General features: G+C 50.1%; 9 protein-coding genes across 9 annotated transcripts; 3 read left to right on the plus strand and 6 right to left on the minus strand.

The window, feature by feature from the left end:
• Nucleotides 1–144: 144 nt before the first annotated feature.
• Nucleotides 145–713, plus strand: HO133_003376 (uncharacterized protein; the record flags this gene model as incomplete). Its single annotated transcript, XM_037294298.1, has 3 exons — nucleotides 145–167; nucleotides 192–294; nucleotides 480–713. The coding sequence occupies 3 exons, from the start codon at nucleotides 145–147 to the stop codon at nucleotides 711–713; spliced, it is 360 nt and encodes a 119-aa protein (XP_037149679.1).
• Nucleotides 714–2,210: 1,497 nt separating this feature from the next.
• On the minus strand, nucleotides 2,211–2,915 carry HO133_003377 (uncharacterized protein; the record flags this gene model as incomplete). Its single annotated transcript, XM_037294299.1, has 2 exons — nucleotides 2,211–2,518; nucleotides 2,876–2,915. 2 exons carry the CDS (start codon nucleotides 2,913–2,915, stop codon nucleotides 2,211–2,213), a joined length of 348 nt encoding a protein of 115 aa, XP_037149680.1.
• A 910-nt stretch (nucleotides 2,916–3,825) lies between these two features.
• On the minus strand, nucleotides 3,826–6,813 carry HO133_003378 (uncharacterized protein; the record flags this gene model as incomplete). Its single annotated transcript, XM_037294300.1, has 3 exons — nucleotides 3,826–4,386; nucleotides 4,441–6,488; nucleotides 6,687–6,813. The coding sequence occupies 3 exons, from the start codon at nucleotides 6,811–6,813 to the stop codon at nucleotides 3,826–3,828; spliced, it is 2,736 nt and encodes a 911-aa protein (XP_037149681.1).
• A 1,234-nt stretch (nucleotides 6,814–8,047) lies between these two features.
• Nucleotides 8,048–8,692, plus strand: HO133_003379 (uncharacterized protein; the record flags this gene model as incomplete). The annotated part of the gene is made up of 3 exons (XM_037294301.1): nucleotides 8,048–8,084; nucleotides 8,135–8,307; nucleotides 8,366–8,692. The coding sequence occupies 3 exons, from the start codon at nucleotides 8,048–8,050 to the stop codon at nucleotides 8,690–8,692; spliced, it is 537 nt and encodes a 178-aa protein (XP_037149682.1).
• A 235-nt stretch (nucleotides 8,693–8,927) lies between these two features.
• On the minus strand, nucleotides 8,928–9,548 carry HO133_003380 (uncharacterized protein; the record flags this gene model as incomplete). The annotated part of the gene is made up of 1 exon (XM_037294302.1): nucleotides 8,928–9,548. One exon carries the CDS (start codon nucleotides 9,546–9,548, stop codon nucleotides 8,928–8,930), a length of 621 nt encoding a protein of 206 aa, XP_037149683.1.
• A 995-nt stretch (nucleotides 9,549–10,543) lies between these two features.
• HO133_003381 (uncharacterized protein) lies at nucleotides 10,544–14,224 on the minus strand (the record flags this gene model as incomplete). Its single annotated transcript, XM_037294303.1, has 1 exon — nucleotides 10,544–14,224. One exon carries the CDS (start codon nucleotides 14,222–14,224, stop codon nucleotides 10,544–10,546), a length of 3,681 nt encoding a protein of 1,226 aa, XP_037149684.1.
• Nucleotides 14,225–15,295: 1,071 nt separating this feature from the next.
• Nucleotides 15,296–16,817, minus strand: HO133_003382 (uncharacterized protein; the record flags this gene model as incomplete). Its single annotated transcript, XM_037294304.1, has 3 exons — nucleotides 15,296–15,965; nucleotides 16,020–16,308; nucleotides 16,361–16,817. The coding sequence occupies 3 exons, from the start codon at nucleotides 16,815–16,817 to the stop codon at nucleotides 15,296–15,298; spliced, it is 1,416 nt and encodes a 471-aa protein (XP_037149685.1).
• A 1,261-nt stretch (nucleotides 16,818–18,078) lies between these two features.
• HO133_003383 (uncharacterized protein) lies at nucleotides 18,079–19,859 on the minus strand (the record flags this gene model as incomplete). The annotated part of the gene is made up of 9 exons (XM_037294305.1): nucleotides 18,079–18,085; nucleotides 18,139–19,010; nucleotides 19,067–19,235; nucleotides 19,288–19,299; nucleotides 19,357–19,453; nucleotides 19,507–19,528; nucleotides 19,584–19,678; nucleotides 19,743–19,776; nucleotides 19,827–19,859. 9 exons carry the CDS (start codon nucleotides 19,857–19,859, stop codon nucleotides 18,079–18,081), a joined length of 1,341 nt encoding a protein of 446 aa, XP_037149686.1.
• A 1,397-nt stretch (nucleotides 19,860–21,256) lies between these two features.
• HO133_003384 (uncharacterized protein) lies at nucleotides 21,257–25,115 on the plus strand (the record flags this gene model as incomplete). The annotated part of the gene is made up of 6 exons (XM_037294306.1): nucleotides 21,257–21,586; nucleotides 21,640–22,345; nucleotides 22,400–23,038; nucleotides 23,088–24,212; nucleotides 24,269–24,558; nucleotides 24,612–25,115. The coding sequence occupies 6 exons, from the start codon at nucleotides 21,257–21,259 to the stop codon at nucleotides 25,113–25,115; spliced, it is 3,594 nt and encodes a 1,197-aa protein (XP_037149687.1).
• Between the last annotated feature and the right edge of the window lie 497 nt (nucleotides 25,116–25,612).

Consider the following 25,612-nt stretch of genomic DNA (forward strand, 5'->3'; position numbering starts at 1 on the left):
AAACACTCCGAAACCCGTATGTATTACCATGAATACCTTGGCCCGAAAAATTGGTTCGAGTCGATATAGATTCCACGGCCGTCGACCGACTGCCTTTGGTGGAGGAATATATCGCCTCTCTTTCTGAAACATACAACAACAAAGATGTGGCGTGACAATACCGACGTGTATTAATACCAGTTAAACTGCAGGGCGGTAGCAATAACCGTGAGGAGAGCCATTGCCAAGCTAGCTAAGCCCATTCAGGTTAGTGTCCTCCGCCTACTACCGGGAACCGAAGGCGGCGAAATTAAGGTACGGACGGTGATGACTAAGCTCGGGTAATCTTCGCTTCTAAAGCTAAGTATTCAATTTTGCTCGTTATTCCGCACGTAATTCTCTGCAGAAGCCCCAAAAAGTAAGTCACCCCCTGTCACCTGAGAACTTCCTACGTACTGACATTTGATATGTTAGAAGACCAGATTTGTGGTCCGCAACAGTGCTGTATCACTATGTTCGATATTGAGAACTACGAGATCACCTCACAGCACGGCAAAGAACTGTTGAAGCAAATCGAAGATGAGATTTCTCGTATTAAACCACGCAACCAGGACAGTTATGGAAATCGAGAATATGAGTTAAGTGAGCTGCTGGACGAGAAGGTCAGGGCGCTACTGGTGAACCTGCAACTGAGTGTGCGTGAGGGTGTTATCTCTATAATTCCAGCTACTTAATCTTAGCAGCATTTCGGATACACTGTGTGGCGGATATCGAACCCTATAACGATCCAAAATACCATAGGTCCAGCGTATATAATTCCAATTCGTGTATTAGGAAGTCTATGCCTTAATCCTGGAGGTCCACAGCAGCCCGGTTGGTATATATATTATTCCGTCGAGACGAAGCTCACCCTAGAGCTGGACTGTATCTTTGTTGCTAAAAAAAGGAACTAACGGACTTGAATGGGCGTGTTGGAAAAGTGCACGGAGAATGTGCTGTTCTACGAGAATGAAAAGACCTTGTCACACATGGCGCGAGGTTTTCAATGCCTAGGGAGGTGATGGTGGTGGAACGTATTGTTCCGATAGATGATTTGGGTTTGGATCCGTCGTTGCAGTTGAGGACGTGTTGGGGAGGAGTCGACGACAGCATATAGCCAGTCTGCACAAGCTAATAACCCATAAACATTGGTTGTGCATCAAAACGAAGATCTGCAACTATTTTAGCAGAAAATAAGTGGTGTATAGGCGAGACGACATTGAGCAATTACAGTAGACGAAGTCTTCTTTCTTATTGATATAAAGCACGCTTCAGACCCATACTTTCAATCTGTAGACAACCTGCGTTTACATGGATTCGATCCGATGGATTGAGAGCGCAAGAAAGGTATCAAGACTTAGCTGACTTCAATTGTGCAATAGACGAACGAGCTGGGGCTCCTGACTGCCCGTCTCCAACCGCTCGCGGCACTGTCGCTCGTGCTCCTTTAGGTCGGGCACCGAGGACGTCAAACGCTTCTTCTCAGGAGTAAGTACCGAGGCTCAAACATCAATACCCCCCAAACCTGCGAGAATCATGTGATGTGGCTCGAATGATTCGGCGTGAGCTGTTTCGAAGGCCGGTCGAGTACTCTACTCGTGTCGCTCGAAGCATGGTGCGATTGATGGATGCACAGAATGGTGGGTGGAGAGGAGGGAAGGGGGTTGTAGACACGCCCCTTCTGGGTGATTCGAGGGTGCTCTTTCCACTTTTGTTGGTTTGCAACAAGAACGCAATAAGATGCAAAAGCGAGGTGCGTCACTAGCGGACGGATGCGCAGTTGCAACGACGCTTACTCGACCATTGAGAGGAGGGTTTCGCGGTGGCACAGAGGGAAGGATACAACAGTCTGGAAAAGGAGTGGATCGTGGTGGTATCTATCTCCGTCCAATATTCAACTGTTGGATTCACATCACGTTCTCTTATCGCTTGTAGCAGACGAGCGCTGCTGGCTGAATTGCTCATAAATATCAGTCACCCACTCACCCTTGGCATCACCGGATCCCGGAACTCAGCAAGCCTTTCGTCATCCCATCTAACACTGTCAGTAAACGTCCAAACCAGCATCCCTCCCGACATCCTCACCTAACGAACTTCCCACTCAATTCCTCCCCCACCCCCAACACCAGCCTCGCTATTACCCTTCCCAGTTCCCCCAGCTCAACCATCGTCCCCTCATCCTTCGCCTTCCTTCACAGTGTCCTTACGTCTTCAACCACCCTCTCATCATCCAGCAGCTTCCTCACCAGACCTGTATTCACAGTTCCCGGCCTGACAGCTACAGTCGTCACATTTGGCTCTTCCTTTGACAAAATAAGCGCAAGATGGTTGGGGATGGATTTCGTAGCGCCATAGGGTCCGAGGGTGGGATATCCAGCCACAGCTGCGCCTGAGGATGTAAAGATGATGCGGCCATTGTTCTTTCTTAATTCGGGTAACGCAGCTTGTATCAGCCGTAAAGCGCCAGTCACGTTCACGGCAAATGCTCTCTCCCATTCTTCTATGTTTGTCTCTCAAGTGTTATCTACTTGGCCTAGAGCGCCGTGGTTGAGGACGAGACCCTCAAGACGGCCTTTTTTGCCGATTGCCTTGGAAACGATGCTTTTTGCAGTTGTAAGGGAACATGCGTCTCCGGAGACTTAGGTCGCTTGGGTGGGGTACGCGGCTTGAAGTTCTTCGAGAAGGCTGACGGTGCGGGCAGCGAGGAGGACGTTGCATGAGAGAGCGGGCGAGAGTAGATCTGTGGCGATTGCATGGCCTACGCCTGTGGAAAAAGGCCGAAGTTTTAGTAGCTCGATCTCTGGGTCTTGACGACGTGGAAGATAATGGATGATATCAAGGGACTGGACTTGCGTACCTCTCGATGCACCATTTACAATGATGTTCTTTGTGGCCATGGTGTTCATGGTCTGAACAACGAAGAAGAAGAAGAAGAACACGAAAAGCTGAATGCACAAGTGGGGACGTTATGCTGATTGGTGACACAAGTATGCCAAGGGAGACACATGGCGGCATTATCCTTAAGCCAGCGAATTCCTGCATATACCGAGAATACCGATGGCCAGGGATTCAACTCTCGGAGTTGCAGGATGACAATGGGTTTACGCCTCGAGAACAAAACTACACCAGTGTTACACAGATCATGATATTCTCCTTCATTGCCCTGATTAGTTAGGAATCTCGTTGTATAGATCTTGCCGAGAAAGCTTAAAAAGTACGCGAGGTTTCAGACACCTGTCAAAGGCTCTTGGAAAAAGACAAACACCCCTGCCTGATTGTTCCGTGAAAGCAAAGCCCATGGACTTTTATCCGTTCAATGGAAGCGAGTCGAAGGGAGGAGACTTTTTAATCTCTTTAAAAAAGGGTATGGCTCGTATGGCCTAACTAGTAACGAGAAGACGGACACAGGCTTAGAAATACGTTGGATAGGGCAAACGCAATTAAGCAAGGACTCATGTAAAGGAAGATGGAAATGCAGATGCATGAACGACGCGATTGACGAACAGAAAGTGACACAACCACAATGAATATGTCGCGCTCAGTATTTGATCTCAATGTCTTCTAAAACCTCAGCATGCTGGATCTCAGAGACCGAAGCCGCTCCACAACCATCTATGAACCCAGTAACAAGACAGCAATTGGCGTGCAAGCAAGCAAGCAACATGAAAGCCGAAAGATTGCTAACCATTCAACACAACAACCGCAAAACTTTTTTAAGGTGAATAGACCTGAAGTTGCTTCTATCAAGCCAATCGAGGAGCAAGACCAGCGCAAGCTTCAGAGCTTTCAGAATAACACGCGGGCAGCTCAATAATTGAGCTCAGCACCTCCACCACCCTCCGCTGCATCTAAGTCGTCGTACTTTTTTAGAGTCCTACCTTGCACTGCCTCTCGTGGCCCCACAGTCTGGGCACCACCATCACCCCACTTGCCAGCTCCACCGGCAAAACCGCCACGTCTATTCATGGGATTGTTGCTAGCCATTGGCGTTAAGCGGCCATCGTTGGCATATCTAGGTGGTTGCCGACGATCGTACGGTCCTGGTCGCGTACCCAAGCGACCACCTCCTCGGCGCATCGGACCCGTCTGATGTCCCTCGTCACTGGTTGGGATCATTGGGGCGTTCATTGGCCAGCTTGGCGCTTGAACAGTGTGGTTGCCAAAGTTAGGGAAAGGAGTGAAGTTCTGCGGTGGGAAATTTGCTGGAAAACCATTCATTAATGGCATGGATGCGGAGAGGTTGAAACCACGAGGAGTGCCGGCAGTAATATTATGGTTGTTCATGGGGAAGTGACCATTGCTGTTCGCATCGGAACGAGAGGGAGCGATGTGTGAGGGATCCAGGACGTAAGTGTTAACAAGGTTGAGCTAGGAGAGACAAATCAGCAGTTATCTCAAGGGAACAAGGAACAAGGAACTCACGTCGGTCTTGATGCTGTCGTACCATTCGAGGTGACGCTTTTCAACGTGCTTGCGCCAAAAACTTTCGCCTTTGAAGAGCTTAGTGCACTCTGGTACCTTGCATCTAAATTTGGACTCGTCTTCTTGCTTGACGAATTTCTTTAGCTCTTCATCCAATCCTTCCTCAAGTGGCTTCCCACCGAGCTTCTTGACGTCCACATTTTCTGGCTCGAGAATTTGTAGAATCTTCTCCTCGAAGGTTTTGACCCAATTGAATGCTCTCGACAACTGCTGGTCATTCTTGTAGTTCTTATTGAATTTCTCAACTACCGGTGAGCTCCCGTTTTCGACGCCATCTTCCGTCTGGTTTCGCTTCAGTGGAAAAGGCTGTCCTTGAGCGCTCGCTTTCGCAGCAGTCTTGGCTGCAGAGCTCAGACTTGCTCTAGGGCGACGTAGATGTCCACCAGGACATTTTCGGATGAGTTCGTGAACAGAGTCTGCTTCGAAGACACAGAAGAAACAGAAGTTGAATACCCGACGAAGGTATTCGACGAGTAGATCGAGGGTCTTCTTTTGAACGAGAAGCTCTTCGCTGTCGTTCTCTTCGTCAATGAAACCTTCTTCTTCCTCTTCGTCCTCCTCCTCTTCCCCGTCTTCCATTTCATCTTCATCCATACCAAGTATCTGCTGTCTCTTCTTCTCTTTTTTAGCGGTCGCAGCAACCGAGGATTGTAGCAAACCTTTACTACCGAGTTCTTCGACGCGCTGTTCAACCTTGGCCACACCGTCTGCCTCAGAGCCGAAGTCCTGATCGAACTTGGATACCAAGCGCTTGGCGAGCTCAAGATCTCGATTGATGCGTTCAGGTGCGGAGAAAAGGTCCCACAAGGCCTTCTTCCGGGGCTCTTTAGTTGGCACGTGAACGCCAACGTGACAGGTGAAATCTCCGCGTGGCTCATCGTGAATTGTTTTGCCGTTGATAGCTTCGAGAGCCTTTTCCGCAGTGCTCAAAGTGGGCTTTGGCTCATCAGCCATGCCTTCCACCTCGCCTTCATTGTCCTCGTCACGCCCATCTCCTCGCTCTGGTGGAGCCTCCTGTTCGGAGTTGGGGTGTATCATTATCCATCCGATGCGGTGGCATTTCTTCAACGGGTTCGGATCGCTCAAGCTGAGCCATTTGAAGCCTCCGCCTTCATCTCCGAGGTGCTCCTTGCAGAATTCTTCGATCTTTTCGCGGCTGACCATCGGAGCAAGTGTCTTAATTAAGAGAGCTGGCTGCAAAGCCGACTCGTCTCGAATGTCTCCACCTCGGCTGGGGACTAGATCACCAACACCCAGGACTTCAGCAGCGGCAACGGTCTCGCCTTCTTCCTTTTCAACGACTCCACCGAGACCATCGCTCTCAGCTTTGTAGATACCTTCCAGAGTAAATTCATCAAAGGCTCCGTTTTCGATATCAAATTCCCATTGGCCCAGAGCACCACGTCGGAAGTCAGTAAGGCGTTGCTTGAAAGGATCCCGTATCTCTGGCTGATAGCGCTCTTTGAACCATTCTTCATTCTTGTGCTGTTGCACGAAGGCCCGTGCCATCTTGATTTGGAGCTCCTCTTTGTAGGCGTCGTAGGCGAGTTGTATCTGCCCTCGCTCTTTCTCACGATCTTCCCTCGACTCGCGTTCGCCCTTGATACCTCGATCTGACTGTCGTCGACTACCATCTTTCTGCCTCTCTTTGTCTTCCTTGATTGACTGCTCAACACGCCACCACTCTGCAAACCAGTTGAAACCAACTTGAAAATCCAGTGAAAGAGGATTGGGTAATGGATTGACACGAACGATTGGTTGCGGGATTTGACCCGGTACGTAGCGGTCGATTAGTGGTGTTGGCGAGGGGGCGCGACGACGATTGTCTTCCCGATTGCGCGATGCGTGCTCGCGCGATTGATCATAAAAGTCGTCTCGTGGAAGACGACCGCCTGACCCACCGGGCTGATACCTATCGATCATTACAGGGGATCGTGACCGGCCTCGGCCGCCACGATGCCCCCCTCCTCCGCGACGATCTTGCATTCCTGCAGAGAAAGAATTATAAGTGACGTTCATGATGCAAGAACCTGATTGCTTTGCAGAGAGAGCAGAAGATCGCTTTTGGAGAACCAATGTCGCTTCTTGAGGACTGGTATTATCTGCAAAGAGAGGGGATGAAGAATAGGATAAAGCACGATGATAAGAATGTAAAGGGTTCATGTTCTCTGCATCTGTAGTCTTACCAGGAGATCTCCGACCCCGATAATTGTCATTAGGGCCTTGTCTGCCGCCCATCATGTCTTCACGTCCCCATCTTTCCTCTGTCTTCACTGGAGGCGAAGCGTAGGCTGTTTCGAAAGACCCATCCATGATGATGGAGTAGTGTAATGTGGATGTATGTAGAGTATGGAGGACCGATGTACGAAGAAATGAAGTATGGATGATTTAATGTATGGTGGTGTGTGTTGTGTAGGTCAAGTCCTTGGTCTGATCATGGGATTAAATAGGACCCGATGACTGAAGAAGTCGGTTCGCCGGAGAGTGAATGATGGAGTGAATGGTGTTGTTGAATGAATTGAAAAGAGCTTCACACGGGAAGCTTCACCACATTTCAGGTGATTGCTGGGGAATAGAGGTGTGAAGAGTGGGGAAGGAAGCTGTTTGCCGACATGATCTCGTGTTAGAGTAGGTTCAATGAATGGAGAAGTGAACAATCAAGGGTGCGAAGAATCAAAATAAATATCAGAGAAGAAGCAGCAGCAGCAGCAGCTATAAGCCACTTGAGAAGCCAAGGGTGTTGCACTCGGAGGAGGAAGAAGAGGGCAGAAGAGGATGCTATCTCTGAGCGACGAGAAGATGGAGAAAGAGGTGCAGGTGACGGGGATATGATACAGCCATATATGGCAATTGGTAGACGTGACAAGTTACTCACGTTTTGCTATGCTTTGCGAAGGGCACCCGTTGGAATAGGTGGTGGATGTTGATGAAAGAGAAGGCAGGTGCGGGCTGCGAAGCTGGACGTCTTCTTGGCGACAAAGCCGATAAACTTCGCTAGAGCAAATGCGGTTAGCTGGCAGTGGGAATATTGACCGAGGTGGGGCCGGTCAGGTACAACGCGAAAGACATATACACATTCTATAGACCTCCATATTCTTGCATACAACATTGCACAAAGGTGTCTCATTGCCTGACATCCGTTGAGTATCAAGACAGAGCGTTGTCAAGTGGAGAAAGTTGGGTGTCGCAAATACTGCTTGCCTACCTACTGTAAGTGATGTGTTTTGACTCTCCAAGCACTTCTGGACTGCCTTCATTCTTGAAGCATCTTGAAACCTCTTCCTTATCCAGGCTTCTATGGTTGCCATTACTCTTCAAGTGTCTTTGGCAGTCTTCACTCTTCAAGCCATTCTGATTGCCATCACTCTTCAAGCCCTTTGCTTTTCTTCATGTTCAGTATGAGAGACTAAAACACTCACTGGACTACAGAAACCGATCACAAATTCGAGAACCTCCCCTACATGTGTCAGAGATGACGACCTACATTCCCTCTCTGACCCTGCCTGGCGAAGTGTTTGCTCAACCAGCGGTGTCAATCTTACTACCAATGGCATTGGGCACCAGCATCGGCTTCATAGTCAGTCGTACGTTGCATGCTTTTAGTGGTTTACATTGTTTGCTCATGCCACTGCAGCCAAGGAAAGCCAGAATACATACATGGCGTTGAAGCAGCCCCCATACCGACCTCCTCCCCAGGTCTTCGGTCCAATGTGGACGGCTCTTTACGGGCTCATGGGATACTCTGCATACAGAGCTTGGGATACTGGGATGTCATCGCTGAACCCAAACGTTGTTGCATTGACCAAAGTACGATTCCCTTTGCCATCCCAAGAGGAGCTGCGAGCTAACACTTGACCTTTCTTAGCAAGGAGCAACACTCTTCACCATCCAGCTTGGCCTCAATCTCATCTGGATGCCCCTCTTCTTCCGCCTTAAGCGTCCCATCGAAGCTACAGCGGATATCGTCGCCTTGACGGGTGTTACGGGATACCTAACCTACATCTGGTCAAAGGTCGATCCAGTCGCTGCATGGGGTCTTGCCCCATATCTGGGATGGTTGGGATTTGCTACATACTTGAGCGCTGGTACCGGCTACCTCAACGGCTGGGACTTCTCGGACAAGGAGACAGATGCACCCACCGACCGTGGCTCCGGAGCTAGCACCAAATACGTCAACGAAAAGTCCGACTAGACGCAGAGGAGATATACTCTCACGAACCAGGCGCTGACAAGTGCCGGTGCCTCTGCGCTTCCTTTGCAGGTGCCACCTCTCACTGCACAGTTCAATTACGTCTTTAATACCCACTCAACCCATCACTTCCTTGCCATTTCGGTTTCATAGCGTCGGACAGTGAAGCTTTTTCAGGATTTAGAAATCAAATCAGGAATCTCCATTTCGTGACATCAACAAGAAAAGTCCACTCATATCACTCCTCCATCTGCAACACCTTCCTCAAATCCTCCGGCACGTCATACACCCTCTCCTCAGGCACCAACCCCCCTTCCACCAATTCCACCAACTTCACTCCCCCTTCTTTCTCCACCACCTCCCTCAATCTCCTAGCCCTCTCAGTCACATCATCAATCCCCACAATCCACTCCTCCGCCCAAACCTTACTAACCTTGCCCGCAATCCCAATCTGAATACTCCGATACGGCAGCACATGCAAATTGGGCGTACGCTCCGGATCCCACTGCACCCTTACTCCCTTACCCCTTTCCTCAGCACTCAACGTCTGCCCGTGGCACACGACAGCCTGTGACAGAAGCCGCATGAAATGCTCGTGCTTCATACGGATCGCCAGGACGCGCTCTTGGCCTCGGTCTTTGTACGAGTAACCGCATCGGTACATCATCCACGCCCAGCTGGGCTTGATCCACGTCATGCGAGCGTGCGAGAATGCCGGGGAGGCGGAGAGGCGCTGCCCTTGGACCGCGGGGCCTGCGATGGCCTGGGAATACGCCTGGTAGACCGTGATGGTCTCTTCGTCGTACGAGGCGCGGATCTGTCGGTGTGGGGTTCTGGGGGGTGGAGGATGGGAGGCCATGGTGCTGCGCTTGGATGAGACGGATGATGCTTGAATGATGTCTGTAATGGTAACTCTACTCTATGTTGGGCTGGGAGATTCGGGTTTTCTTTCTTTTCTTTCTCTTCTTTCCCTTTCGGCTTGATGCCTCCTCCTGTCATTATGCGGCTTCTTATGTACTTGTTGCCGTACTAACGTATATTGTAACAGTGACTCACACGACTAGGTACCTTAGAGGCTGACGATCGAGGAGACTAAGTCCCATAGCCACAACCGCAATTCACTACTTTAAACCACCGAAACTATATTGCGGGCGAGTATCCTTTTCCCAATGATTTGGACAAACCTCTAGGCGCAAAGGTTTTTCCTAATCGCGTTCATTGGAGAGACAGCAAAAATCTAATTCCACAGACACACTCCTCCTCTCTATAAATCCGCCCCGAAACCATCATCAAGCGTCTTTCCTGATGTCGTGCGCAAAGAGCGCTTTATCGCAAGTGTGAGTGTACCTACCCAAAACCGGCAACCTTGAAAGAGCGTCGAGCTTGGCGTCAAAGCCGGCAAGATACCAAAAATCCCAGGTTCAGCTCAGGGAGGCCAGCAGTCAGCTGCTCCAACTCCACCATCAAGTCCACGTTGGCGTCCTGCTCAGTGGAAGAGGGCGCAGACTTTCTCGCATCATGCGTAGGCGGAAGACGACGTATTGCCGGTGTCGATGAGATGCCTCTTCGGGGACGGGTGGGAAATGGATGTCTTTTCTGGGGCTCGGTGAAAGGCACATTGGCGGATGTTATGGACGTGGTACCTAGAGTTGACGTTTTTGGCTGGCCCAAGACATGTGAGTGAGAGGAACATGAGCACCATTAAGCACCAAAAGCGATCACAACGATCGTAGAAGACTTTGAGTATATTTTGGGCTGGACAACTGTGAGAGGCTATGAACGTGCCCGCTCGAGTGTACTGCCATGATGCCGAGGCAGTTTTCATGTCAAAATCATCAAACTCCCTTTATTTCCTCACTCCCACCCAAAATTCTTCCACTGGCATTCACACCCTCCGCTACCTCCATCAATCCCACTAGGGCCGCCATCTGCCAGTGTCACATTCACATTCCCGAACGGTCCTAGTGTTGTTGGGTTGACCAATGTGCCTCCAAAGGATCGATCCTCAAGCTCAATCTTCTTCTGGTTTGAGATAGGGTTCTCTTCGTCGTCGATACCATAACAGTAGATCATCTTAGAGTCGATATCCCCGCCGTGGCGGTCTAGGGTGATAGTGACAGGATAGGGGAAGGAGCCTGGGGCTTGGAAGTCATTGGCGGAGGAAGCCGTGAGATTGGTTGAGTTGTTAGAGGAGACGGTGGAATTGGTATCTGAGGCCTGGGACGAAGCTACAAAGCCTTTATTCGTCCAAATCTGTACTAGAAACCTAGTCTGAGCCCACGTGCAGCGTACAGAAGCCGCTTCTTCTTCTGCACCACCATCTTCGTCATCTGGAACGGAGCTGGTATTGTTGGAGATGCCGTCGATAGGTGCGGTGGACTTGAGGAAGACGGATTTGGAGAAGTAGGTATAGAAGCCGTAGTGTTCGGTGGACTGCCCGCGGTTGTAGAGACGAAGCGGTTGAGCTGAAGGATATGGGAGAAGTACTGCTGCTGCTGCCGTACCATTGGCGTTGGTATCTGGGGGTGGGATTGAGTTCGTAATGTTGGGGAAGGGATCGGCGGCATTGTCAGTATTGCTGCTGCTTTGGCGTTTTAGAAGGCGAGATGGTAATTTGGATGAAGACAAGAAGCTCATGAAGAATGGTGTGTATTCGCCGTCGAATGGTACCGTATTGTTGTCTGTGGTGTTGCCGAGGAACGTCTGGTCTTCTTGACTGGGAGGTGGGGGAGATGGCGAGTCCGAGTTTCCGCTGAGGGCGTTGCGAGCTTGCAATAATCGATCGCGGACGAAGCTACCAGCAGAGACTGGATTGACCATATGCCCATAAGATCTCCCATGGTTGCTCCCGTACGATCTTCTATTGACGCTGGAAGCGTTCGCTATACCATTCGTTCCGTTCTGGAAGACTATCTCCACCCTGAAGTTTGGCTGGTCAGCTGCACCGGTGGAAAAAGACTGCTGTTCCTCTTTTGGCAAATCACAACTCCACATCGTTGACGGGACGACACACTCAGATATTTCTGACACAGGCTTGGGTTGGACTATAGTTGATATGCCCGTTGGTATGGGTGGGTACCCTGTTATGTTGAGCCAGGCTGTCTGTACAGGCACCGTCTGTCCTGGCCCACCTTTCCGGGTCAAAGTCATAGCTAGAACCATGATCAAAATCACCATCAACAAAAGCCCGATGGCTAGCGCAATGAGCGTCCATTTCTTCTTCTTGCTCATTGGTTTCTTCTCACGACCGAAGCACTTACCGAAACCCGCAAGAACTTTCGAATTGTGTTCTCGAGGCGTTTGGGTATCCTTCTCACGAATCTCCCAGGCTCTCTGAGCCCTACCAGCATCTCTCGGTGGCGGATAGAGGTCCGCAAGCGTAGTCTCAGGCCTGCTTGTTTCAGGATTCTCATAACTGCGAATGCGCATGTTCCTGGTGCCAGCTAGCTGAGACTCAGCGTTGTCTCTGGACGTTTCCGCCATAGGTAGTGTATCCCGAGGCATCTGTCTTTGAGCGCCAGATGTTGGGGGCGCTGGCAAACCAGTTTGCTCGAACGTATTCGGCTGATGATTAGGAGGCATCACGGCAACATATCGCCTGGGTGGTCTTTCCTGTCTGGGCGGCGAATAAGCCGGAGGTTGGTGGGGAGTAGGCTCTGATGGTGGTAGTGCTGTAGGTTCCTCGATCTCTCTAGTGTTTTGACGATCATTGTCGGGCAGCAGTGATTGAGCAGCCGGTACAGGTTCAGGAGCACGGACGACTGGCGCAGCGTGGGCTTCTTCGACATCAGGCGTAGTGTCTAAATCTTCGATCTCGGTTTCTTCACTGACGGGCCTTGGCTTTGGCCTTGACTCTGGCGCAACGGCCTCACGGAAGGCTGCAGAAAATCGATTCCTAGGCGCTTGTTGAACAGCAAGCGATTGTGATGGTTCGGTATTTAGCCGTTCTAGGACTTCTCTTGGACCGGCATCTCCATCCGCTGCTCTTGCCGAAGCATTCCTCTGACCACCATCTGCCTCGGTGGGGTCTGCTTGTGACGGCAAGCAGGTATGGTTCTGGCACTTAAAGTAGGGTTCTGGACTGTGCATATCGTACAAACATGCCTCATAGTATTCGGACGCTGCTCCAAAGCCTTCATGTTCGACGGGTGAAATGGGCGTATCTGTCGCTGGCAATTGTCGTGGCGGCTCCGAGACTAGTAGTTCTTTATGAGGCTGGTCGTCAAGGTCAGGAGCTCTCTTCTCCCATTCAGCATCCAGACTCATGTCTGTCCAGCTCGTATGACCACTTCTCAGACCCTCATGTTCTGCTGTCTCAGGGGAGACATTGTGAGAGGTGGGCCTGTCTCGATCGTGTTTTGCCTCAGTAGCCTGGCGAGCATTTGGTAAAGTCGGTATTGGTGGAGAAGAACCCTTGAAAGTCATAGGGGACCGAGGCCAGAAGGGAGTGACGATATGGTCCCACCACCCTCTAGAGCGATGTCTTGTGGCAATACTGGCAATACTATCCATGCTGGCCTGTTTGGTCAATATCCCTACTTGAGACTCTCCAATACTAGGTCTCCCTCCAATGTCAGAATCGAGCTCCTCGTCAAAGATTGTACTTGTGGAGACGATCCTCGAAGATGATGGAGGTAATTGTCTTCCACTTGACCGGTTGAACTCTGCTTTAGGTCTCCGTAAATCTGGCGGTAGCGGCGGTATAGGCGGCACTATAGACGAATCTACAAACCGCACACCATTCAGCTGCGCCTGAGAGTACACGCTTGATGCTGCCCGCGCTCTCCGTCGAGGCGGTTGTATCAGCTCATCCGACTCATCAGACCAAGGTGGTTTGCGTTGCGCAGGCGTCACAATGATTGACGGCGTGACAGAAGGCCGCCTACTGATGGTATATCGCCCAGTACCCAAGTGTTCGGGCTCTGCCGGACTAGCATTATTACTTATATCGTGGTCTGCCAGGTCTTCAGGCGACACAGAGATCCCTATCATTACGGCACGGTCTGATGGCGAAAGTGTTGATGCTTTGCTCGCCGCGCGTTTCAGATCGTCCAGGCGGCCCTTTGAGGCGGAAGGTTTCAGAGGCCTGCCTGACCGCTGATGTTCAAGACCAAGGTTCCCAGTCTTATCCGTACTTTCCTGGGTTCCTTGTCGCCTTAATCCTAGACCCTGATCTTGTTTTCCGTTCCCATCAGCAGCTTTCTGGGTGAAACCCGGCGTGTTTGAGAAGCTTGTAACAACGTTCAATCCATGCAATCGAGATTTGTCCTGTCGCTCTTGCTTCCGTCCCACATCGCCCTTCGTCGGTCTCTCCATTGGGAATCTTTGGTTACTTAGTGTAGTATTGCTTTGCCCGTTTACAGCTTGTTGTCCCTTTTTCCGAACTTGTGGCGGTGTTTGAGATGATTGTGGTGGTGAGGTAGGAGAGAGGACTTCTTCGCCCATGGGTGAGGAGAATGGCATTCGTGGGATTCGTGAGGCTGCGAGGTCGATGCGTTGAGGTGAGGCATCATTCGGCTGGGAATCTGCGGTCATGACCGAATGTAGTAATAACACGTTGGTAGGTGGTGTACATTCACTATAGCGTACAAATGTCTCATCAATAGATCCGCTGAAGAGGCTCGGACCCCGTTCTTATTGTTAATACTTCCACTAAACAATATAAAGACCATTCACTCATGAGGTAGTCACTCATCAATCATCAAATGACGATAAAGACGAGAAAGAAAGGTCGTAAAGAGAGCTGCAAGATGTCGTAGCTATAGTTTCGATGCAAAACAAACAAACGAGGGGTAGTAACCTCTGAGACCACCTAAGTACTCGTAGAACAGAGAGAATAGCTGTCAGACGCAAAAAAAATGAACGTGTCCAACAGCATGACTCAAAGCCTCATCTACAATTAGCAAACCCATTTTCCGTACTTAAAGGCCACATCCCAAGTCCACCGACCACGAAAGCGACCCTTAACGCCAGGCTCCAGCTCTCCCTGCATCACTATTGGACAAATGCGCATCGCATGCTATCTCCGGTACTGCAGAACGTGTACATTGTACTATTATTGCTAGCCGCCGCGAAGGTCATGACTGCACGGCGTGGAGGGATAGATCATAGGAGTTGAAAAGATGAAGTTCAGCAGACCCCTGCGGTTCGGACGCCAATCAAAGCGTGAGTCAACGCGAACGCCTAGTCATGTGATTATGGGCGGCGCTTAGGTTATTTTTGGTGATTTTAGTTGATGTTTGGTAGAAATTGACTATTCTCTGGAGGAATGTAGAGCATTATAAAGATGGTGGTGGCTTTACGGGGATGGGCTGTGTCCAGAGGTCTCGGGAGAATGGAATAAGATTAATCTTAGAGAAGATGCCATGGAGAGAAATACATTAGAAGAGAAGTCCAGGTATCTAAAGATGATCTGTCGCGTACATGAACTTCCCGATATGTTATCCCAGTTCGCCCAGACGCATCGTCGGTACTCGCCCTCAACGAGCGACCCATGGGACTTGCCCAATCCGGCAGCGTAACAGATGCAGCTAAAGATCTGAACATCGGTACCAGGATATAATATAGTCTTCTCCAAACGCCGTATAAGATTTGTCCTGAAGCTGGTTAGCCCTCAGTGCCCTCCTCTTTCTTCCCTCTTAACGTCTTAACCCGGTCGCTAATGCCGTCCTTGAACTTCTCCCACGGCGTCCTGTTGAGCTTGTTACTTAATTCGCGGTAGTTGTACATCTCCCCCCAGCAGTCCCTTCCCCACTCACAACCAGCCATGTTGACCACAAAGTCCCGGTCTCTCTCTGAATAGTGTATCCTTGAATCCTCGCCGTTCTCGCCGCATGCACCCATGGGGAAGCTATTGATCTTTCGCTGCGGGATGAAAGCTGTATGTGGCCTTATCCATGGTTGGTTGATGTAAAGATGCTCCATTGCGTCTTGTTCTTTGTGTTCCCATTCCATATGCTTTTGCTCGTAGCCGACGGGGTCCCACCAGATGTCGAGGAGACGATCGGTCCAAACGCTACGATGAATGAAGAAGGAGCCGAGATTGAATCCTCCACAGTCTTGAGGTATAATGAGGTCAATAGAGTTGGCATGGCCGTCACCGTTGGCTGAGCGGGCCGGAAGATCGAGGTGGGGAGATTGGAACGGGTGTGAGATATTGAGAGGATTGTAGACGTTTATGTCTCGGTAGGTGTTACCCAGGAGGTCATTGAAGATGTGCTTTTGCAGTGGATATGAGGGTTCCATGATGAAGGTGTTCAGGTCCAGCCACCAAAACCTTTTGAGGGCATAGTCAGTCAACATTCCCAAAGGGCAAAATCGCAGCAATTACCATTCAGCCTTGGGATACTTCCGCATACAATTCCGTATGGTATCCACCTTCTCCCAGCTCTCCCGCCATTCGTGTGCATACCTCTTCTTGGTGCTCATATCAACAATCTCGAGATCGTACCCCCACTTCTTGGTATACTTCTTCTTATTCCTCACACTGTCTCTTTCAATAGCCCATTCACGAGCGCCTTTCCATTCCATGACACCTCCTCCTTGGTTAGCCGCTAGTATGACCACGAACTTGCTGCCGCCGCCTAAGAACGACGCTCTTCGATACGCTCGATGCATTGCTGTCAGCGATGTCAGCATGTGTAAGCACCTACCGATGAAATGATTACTCACGAGTAACGTAAAACAAGATGATCGCCAAGACGAATGCAAGAAATATTCCTAGTCGTAATCTCAAACGCCATGCCGTCCTTCCAAGATATGTGAGAAACCTGCCAGTCCTACTTCCACCCATCTGTGCCCATCTTCCTCGTCCGAGCCTTTCTTTGTCCGAAAAGTCTCTTCGCCCCGTCATCCTGAACGTAGGCAGACTTGTCGATATCTTCCTTGCATGTCGTGAGAAGAAGCCATTGTTCCTGGTCGAAAAGGATGGGTATCCTTTCACCTCCTCACTTCTCGCTTTTGCTTTAGCCCAGGTCACGTTATCACCACTTGAGGAACCATTCGTCTGTGTATCGCCATATGTCTTCCTAGGACTGGCATTCCCGCTTACGTTGTCATAGGGGCTTGTCAGCCCGGGACTTGACCACCCTCCTCCTCTTCTAGGTGATGGTGAGCGCGATAAGGACATTGAGCCGTAAGGTGTGCCAGGTATGGGAGGTAATGGCTGGGCGTAGCCACCCGTCGGGAACCCCGACGAGGCCCCTAGACGGCTGCTCGATGGATGTTGTTCTTGTAGGTCCAATTGCGGAGGGGGTCTTGTGGTTGATGACGTACGCCGTCGACGTTGGGCTCCGGTCGTTACCTGAGTGGAAGAGGGGGAAGCCAGGTTGATAAATTGGCAGATAGAAGAAAAGCTGGCCTCCAGCTTGGATAGAATGCGATGTTGCGAGTTGATTGCGTACGTCAACCCTGGAAGTCGGGTAGCGGAAAGAAGTTGGCGCCAAGGCGTGAAATGATCAAATGAAGCGGTGAGACAAAGGAGCCTGTCTTTGGTTTTCTTGAAGTGACAATACTAAGTACAGTATGAGAAGGGTGCTTGTTGATAATGGTTATCTCGCGTCTTCGCCACGTAGTCTGCAGTCGATGTGAGATTGGTGTCAGGGTTTCTGTGAGCTCCAGGGTGCAAAGCTAAGGAAATCGAAAATTGGTGAGGTTGCAGGCGCCGTCCGTACCGGCTATCTTACGGCGAGGGTAAGGTAATGTACCTACTCCGTAAAGCAAATCTGTTCTAGCGTCTCCCACAATCTAATCGGCCTTTGAAACGACGGCAATAAAGATAGAATGGATAGAATGGATAGAATGTTGTTGTCCTGAAGATTGATAATTAGGTATGCATAGGTATCATGTGATGGATATTGATATCGTTGACACGTTGATGATACATAATTTGTGGAGGGTGCGAGCGTTCTCTTCATTTTGCACACTACAAGCTGACTCTGCATTATTGGGAACTGGCAGCCAATCAATTCACGATACCAAGATGCAGGCTGAGATTGTTTTCTCTTGGCGGCGGGGATGTGAAAATTGGCATTGCCAAAAAGGAGAGGCAATACGAGTATTACTCTATCATGCTTGTGGCCTGATAAGCACCTGACTCGGTCTACGCGCGTCATCAGAAGTTAAAGTACCGCTTATTAAAGTCGAGGTCTTCTATCATGGTTGTTGCTTCGGTGAAAAGTAGATCTACCTTAATGAATGATGCTGCAATTGTACGAATCCCACATCGCAATACGCATGTTCTCCCGATCGCTGCCGAACGCCGTCGACTATCCGCCTCAAATATGCTCATCAACGCCGATTGGGGTATTGCTCTCAATGCGCCGGGTTTTCTCGGGCGATCATGTCAGTGAATAGTGGATCGGCAGGTCTTCATGATGGTCAAAGGTCCCTTATTCTCTGGCAGTATTTCTCAGTTAGAATAATTCAATTCGAGAGAAGGCCACACTCACTCCACGCTTTGCTGAACCGCTCGGCGCAGTTGACGACTGTATAGCTTCTTGTCGTCTGCCGAGCCCCAGTACAATTTCGATGCCTCTGGGTTGACCAGCGTTCGAGGATCATATGGCGGCTCTGTGTCCTCAATGGCCTCGATGATTGCCTCAATGTGTGACTTGAGCTCGTCCTGACGCTTGGGGAAGTAGCATAACACGCCGTCTTTGGATATTCGGTGATGGAACATCTTCGTCTTAAAGATGACCCGTGGTTGCTCGTCTGGAAATCGAGGGCTGATGGAAATTTGGATTTTGAACATACCGCCATCAAGGTTCGTCATAGGTCGGCCAAAGTAGGTCAGCTGCCAAACGAAAGGATTCTTGTTGTCCAAATCAATGTCGAGAGTGACCATGTCATTCTTTTTATAGGTTTCGACAAGCTGCTGGTGCTGACGTTCGAGCATTGAAGCCATGGTCGTTTCTTTCTGTACTTGCATTCTACCTTCCTCGGCCCAGTAGTCGATTTCGCGGAACAGCACAGTGTGTATCAGTTGAAGCCTTCTTTTGAGCTCAGGGTAGTTGAACTTGCCGGGCATGGTGTTGCCACCGCCTTCGAAGGGCATGATGACGAAGTTCTGATTAGCTTTGACTGTCTTCTCTGCTTCCTCTACCGACAAGAGGTAGGATTCATAATACCAAAGAAAGCGCCGCTTGCAGAGATCCTTGAAGGGCTCAAAGGGAGGTGGTGGTGGCTCTACATCGTCGTACTCCGTGCGGACTTGCCCATACTCTTCCAATTTTGGAAATTCATCGACCACGCCATCCGAATGGATGTTCAAGTAGTCTTCTAGGCGCTGTACAATCGAGATTCTGAGGGATTCGTGTCGTATCTAAGGAAGCGTTAGATGTCCCCAGCTGTTTTGGAGAGCTGATTAAGTCTGAGTACCTTGGCTGCGTAATGGGTTTGGGCTTTCTTGTCGTCTTCAGCGTTGGCATTCTCAAAGCCGGGTTCGTTCTCGTAAGGATTGGATGACATCAAGCTTTGTATGGAGATCAAGATTGATTCCAGGCCTTGCGCGCTCGACCATTCCTCGCCACGCTCTCCTCTCCAGGTCCTGCGGACGCACGATCAGCCGGTCCTTTGACGAATCAATCTTTTTCTATTACCCTAATATTGACCTGTACTCATGTCAGCAGCTCATTACACCCGCAACGGGGGCTGAGGGCTAAACGTACAAGCACACTTTGCCTCCCGCGTAGATGTTTGGATTGAATCGACATCGTCCTCCGTTGGTTGTCTTTGCTGTGACAGAGGGCGCCTTTTCAGGATAGTCTGGTGAAGTTTAGTCACCCATAGTCTTTCAAATCTGCAGATTCGTCACTAACCTTCGGGAAACTTGACGCTGAACTGAAGCGCAAACAGTCAGCAGCTCATCACCGAGAGGGATGACACGTCCACCAACATCAAAGAACCCAAATTCATATGGAGTCTCAGGCGGTCCTATGATCAATGCTTTGACGTTTCGAACATCGCTATCTCGGCAAGCTACTGCTATCGCTGGTGCAACAGTCAGTTGATTGGACAAGGTGCCTAGCTACCTCTCCACGACAAACAAACATACACAGATCCGTATTCTTTTGAATGTCTGTAAGCTCCTAACAGAATATTAGGTTTGAAGTGAGATCTGAAGAGATGAAGGCCTCACGCGTATGATTCGGTAGACGCTCTGGTTCGACATTTGAATGGATCAAAGGTAGAAATGCGCAAGAGTGTACTTGAGTGGTATCTTCATAGACGCATGTGATTAAAGAGACCATCTACTCATAAAAGACGTATTTTCAGGCACAGCAGAAAGCTCGTAGGTTCTTGAAGTTGAACGTTGTTTCAAGTGAGGCGTGACAAGTCAGTCGGACAAACATTCGACAAGGCTGATTCATGCAGCCCAACGGTTACAGCCCTAGCACCTCAACGACGGGCGAGCAGAACAGGGCGTTGAGGTTCCTTGCGATGCACTGTTAGTCCAAGGTATGGACTGGAAGGACAGTGAAGGCTGAAGCTCAAGCTCCAGGCAGCGCTCAAGCCGATAAGTCGTGTCATGCCTGAGCGAACCCTGAGCGAGAAAATCTGATACAGCCCTACGCAAGCGCTGTTTAAATTACCTACTTACTTTACGCTCTCAAATCCAGCAGGGACTGAGAGCCAGATAATGGAGCAATCCTGCTTGTAATACATACCTAGCTCTATCAGAGTGCAATTTTCCATGGGAGCGTGGAGCACGTAAACCAGTCTGCCACGAACTCCAATAAATCGTAGGCGTAACAATACGCGCCTTGTACTCGTTCCTGGATTGCCATGCTTCTCCACAAATGAATGAAACTAAAATTGGATTATTGCCGCTCTCCGATTCAAGCAGTCAACTGTACTCGACGGTCTCCACACACCAATAATTCATGAGAATTGCGATCAGTCCACTCCTTCATACCATAACCCATAGATCCCATTTGCCAGGCGCAATAATTTGTCTTCGCGCGCTGTTCCCTACGATCCGTCCAGCAACCAGCGTCTTTGCTTCTCTTCGACAGTACATTCCATCAACCGCTTCAGCATATCGCACAGCGACATCTTCTTGCGCCCCAGAAAGGATCCTGCCACCTGTTTGGAAGTATCTTTACATTGCGCAAGCGGTTTAATTTGCCACCACTATCACCATAAGCTTGGGTGTGCCTCGATGATTCCACGTCGCTAGACGACAACCGCCTAGCAACGGACAGATTCAACCACAGAGGGAACTTCGCAACTTTCGTCAAAGACATCCTATTACACTCGGGACATTGAGCACCAGACCTTGCACTCGTCGAGTATAGGGTGCGAGGCAGATCGCGTTTCGATCCGTGGCTGGGCTACATTGAGCAAATTCTTGCGAAGAGTATTGTCAGAGTGGAGGAATAAGACGAGCCTACAAAGGGTGGCCATAACAACATTCCTACACTGCTCGGGCTGGCCGGAGGATATTACGGGATCGGGAGGGAGGTCGCTGCAATGAGCCCTCAGCCGAAGGGGAGGCCGTCCACTGACAGACGACCTGGAGATGGTGCATACAACAGTCGAGGAGGATATCGGCAACCGGGGCAAAGTATGGAAGACAGCCAATACCGACAGGCGGGACAGGCGAATGGGTATGGCCAGGCAGATGCTACTAAACAGAGATTCATGGGCCCACCGCTAGCACCAGTGGATACACGAAGCCCCAATGGCAGCTCAAACCATTCCCCTGTCGATGGGCGACACAGTCGGAGTAAGGACCTGACACAAGATTTGCCGGTCAGAGAAAGGTCACGAACTAACGGGGCATCTGGCGGGAAATCTCATACGGTGAGACTTTGCCATAAGTGTGGCGAGCCTTTGACCGGGCAATTTGTGAGAGCTCTTGGTGGTACTTTTCATCTAGAGTGCTTCAAATGCCGAGTATGCTCTATCTACTATGTGCCGGCGAACTCAATGCTGACAACGGCATCTAGGACTGCGGACAAGTAGTAGCCTCGAAGTTTTTTCCCGTTGACGACGAAGAAGGCGAAGGTCAATATCCCTTGTGTGAGACCGACTACTTTCGCCGCCTTGATTTGCTATGCTTTGATTGCGGCGGCGCTCTTCGTGGATCCTACATTACGGCCTTGGAACGAAAATATCACATTGAACATTTCACGTGCTCAGTTTGCCCGACTGTTTTCGGTGCCCAGGACAGCTATTACGAACACGAAGGCAAGGTCTACTGTCATTACCACTACTCAACGCAGTTCGCACAACGGTGTAACGGATGCCGAACTGCGATATTGAAGCAATTTGTGGAGATCTTCCGGAACGGCCAAAACCAACACTGGCATCCGGAGTGTTACATGATACATAAATTTTGGAATGTTCGTCTGGCACCGTCAGATGCGGATGGCAATTATCAAGTGCTATCGGAAACAAATGCAACAGAAGAGAAACGAACACTGGTGCGAGAGGAAGAGGAGCAAATGGAAGAGAAAGTTTACAGGATATGGAGCGTTCTCTCCGCTTTCGAAGAGTCCTCAGCAGCTTGCATTTCTGATATGCTTCTCCACGTCAGCAACGGGTCCTACGTTGAAGGCATTGTGACGGCGAGAAAGTTCATCTGGCATGTGGACATTCTCTTCAGAGCTACTGACAAACTAGATTTTTTGATGGTCTCGGAAGGAATTAAAGGTATGTCTTACAGCTACGCTCTTCCTCTTCGTTTTCTTGTTACTGACTGGTCAGGACTCTCGTACGGACGGGAGGCGAAGTTGCTTTGTAAGAAGATTGTGGCCTTCTTTTCACTTCTCTCAAAGACTCAGGAAACTGGTGTCAAGAAATTGGGCGTAACGCAGGAGCTTTTGTCTCTGGTCACAGGACTAGCCCATTACCTCAAGCTCCTCATTCGTATCAGTCTGCAAGGTGCACTGAAGCTCGAACGTGAACAACGGAGCAACGAGGGACTCCACCATTTTCTTGCGGATTTAGAGAATCTAAATTCCATTAAAAAGGCCGAGACTTCTGACCTTCACTCTGGCGTCGCGGGCTTGTCTAATCAACAGTCAGACATCTGTCATAAATGCAAAGAGCCGATCGATGACGAGTGCGTCAAGTTGGACCAGCAAAGATGGCACAAGAACCACTTGGTCTGCGATTATTGTGAACGAGTGGTGGGCCATCCGGATTTGAGCGATGCATTGTGGAGCGAGCGGGAAGGTCAGATCGTATGCCGACGCTGTTTTGAAGAAAGGCGGGAGGCCTCGGATGCCATCGCCTGCTTTGAGCCGGTTACAAGGCTCCAGCAATACGTATATCTCCTTCGAGTAGCGCTCGCCAGGCTGCTCTCCGTGCTTCGATCCGGGGGCACCCTTCCTCATACTTCAGGTAAGTTACGATCCCTACTTCTTCTTCCAAGCTCTAACACGGAAGCTAGATGACCCGAACCTTACAACCTATGATTCAAATGAGGGTCATCGGCTAAACGAGAGCGGGCAAATAGATCCACCCCTGCTCAGGGCAGATTCTCGATCTAAGTCGTATGGTGGAACCGGGACCTCAGCAGCCGAGAGCAATCAGTCATCCTACCAGCAGACGGTGGGCGAGATGAAACGACTTCGATCTACGCGTATGGATACACAGTTATCCACCAATATTAAGAAAGCTCGCACCTCTCGAATACTTGATGGACCAGAGGGTCGTCGACCGGGATCGGCCGGAGCAGATGGCTCAGACCAAAAGCAGCATTCCTTTCATATCGTGGAAGACCGGGATCCTAACAATGATGTGCCAAGCAGTAACCTAACGTTCGGCCATCAAGACGCACTGACACTGGATGACATCCCAAGAATAGTCGCAGCTGAGCAAGCGAAAGAGCAACGACCCAATGCTTATAAGCACGCCAAGCATCAACTAATTGGCAATGGCGGACATCAACCTAAGTTTTATAGCGGTCACCAACGTGGTGTCTCTGGTGGCAACGATCTCGACATACCAGGTGGTGACTCAGGCGCTCAGCGAACGAAGAGGTACTTCTCCGAACTTTCTGCATTGGAATACTTCATCGTTCGTCACGTTGCGGTGCTCTCCATGGAACCATTGCTGGAAGGTCATTATAATCTAGAAGATCTGCTCAATTTGATCGAGACGAGAAAACCGACTTTCTGGGGCAAATTTGGCAAGGCTTTCCAGAAGAACGACAGACCAAGAGGAGGCAAGAAGAAGGGCGTCTTTGGTATTCCTTTGGATGTGCTTGTGGAAAGGGATGGTGTGGAATCTACCTACGGCGTTGGTCCTGGTGCATTAAGAGTCCCTGGCATTGTCGACGATACGATTTCGGCGATGCGGCAAATGGACATGTCCGTCGAGGGTGTATTCCGCAAGAACGGCAACATCAGAGGACTCAAAGACCTGAGTGAGAAGCTTGACCAAAAGGAGGTCGAGGTTGATCTATCGAAGGAAAATCCTGTGCAAGTGGCTGCTCTACTCAAAAAGTTTCTCCGGGAGCTTCCCGACCCTCTGCTTACCTACAAGCTCTACCGGCTGTTTGTCACGTCTCAAAGTAGGTCCTTAGCTATTCGCGCTGTAAGCCCGCTTTTGCTAACCCACGGCCCCTAGAAATCGAGGATGAAGCAAAGCGAAAAAGAGTGCTCCATCTAACTTGCTGTCTACTTCCCAAGAGTCACCGGGATACGCTTGAAATACTGTTCTCCTTCCTTGTCTGGGCGTCATCCTTCTCACAAGTCGACGAAGAATCTGGAAGCAAGATGGACACTCATAATCTTGCAACCGTTATAACGCCCAACATCCTCAAAGACAAAACCGCAGTCGTCGGTCAGGACGAAAACAGCTTCTTAGCCATCGAGGTCATTAACACTTTGATCGAATTCAATGACGAGATGTCCGAGGTGTGTACATACAATCCCACTGCCTATGTACTGTTTGCTAATTCGGCTGCCAGGTCCCCGAAGACCTTCAATCCATTCTGAACGACTCCTCGCTTTTCAACAACAGCTCCGACATAACTACCAAAGAAATTCTCAAACGCTACGGCGACATCGGGAGATCACCTGCACACCGCCCTATAATCACAGAACAAGCTGCCGAATCGCCTCCATCTCGGTCGAAAGACAACAACACTCCCAACAATGCCAAGCCCGCCGCTCCCGTTATCACTCATGTCGATACAGACCCTTACCAAACGCCAGCATGGCCGAAGGAGTCATCGGTACGGCATGTTCAAGGTCAAGCCCAGGGGGCACCAACCTATCCATCGACTTCGAATAACACGCCGCCGCAACAACAGTTTGAATTCAATAATCCAACGAGCCCATATCACCGCAGAGGAGGTAGCAGTGACAGTCAAGCGAGCAACAGATCCGGTGGTCACGGTCACAGTCACAAGTACTCAGGCTGGGGCAAGCAAGGTACACCTGGACCTATGGGTGTCACAGGTGCAGGCTAAGTGGGAGGTTGCAGACTAGGTCTGTTTTCTGGCTGCCTTTTCGGAGGCTATATATGGCATCCTTGATCATTTTGCCCGGCTTGGCACACTGTACCTCGCCGGGCTCCTTCCTTCTACTTACTTTCTTCGACCGCGAGTTCGGCATACCCCGCAATGGCCGGCGGGCGTTCCTTTTCTTCAAATTTGGGTAGCATTGGACACTGGCGTTTGAAAGCACGCTGGCGCGACTCGACTGGCATGATCGTTGACACGCAGGCGGGAGATCTGAGTTTCTTTCTGTTTGGATGCATGAGTGTGAGATACGTACCTTCAGAACTATGTTGCTTCATACCCGATGGAAGAGGTAGAGAAGGCTTAGGGATTTCAGTAATCGAAAAGGTTCACACTGACTATCCACTGATCAAACTAAACGTTCGCAAGCAATCCAAATCAAAAGGGTATCATGCATGTCTCTCCAATCCCCAGCCCGGTTCCCTTCCCATATATCCAATCCCATA

The sequence above is a fragment of the Letharia lupina genome (genome assembly GCF_014066315.1).
Source record: "Letharia lupina isolate WasteWater1 chromosome Unknown contig_17, whole genome shotgun sequence".
Lineage (NCBI taxonomy): Eukaryota > Fungi > Ascomycota > Lecanoromycetes > Lecanorales > Parmeliaceae > Letharia > Letharia lupina.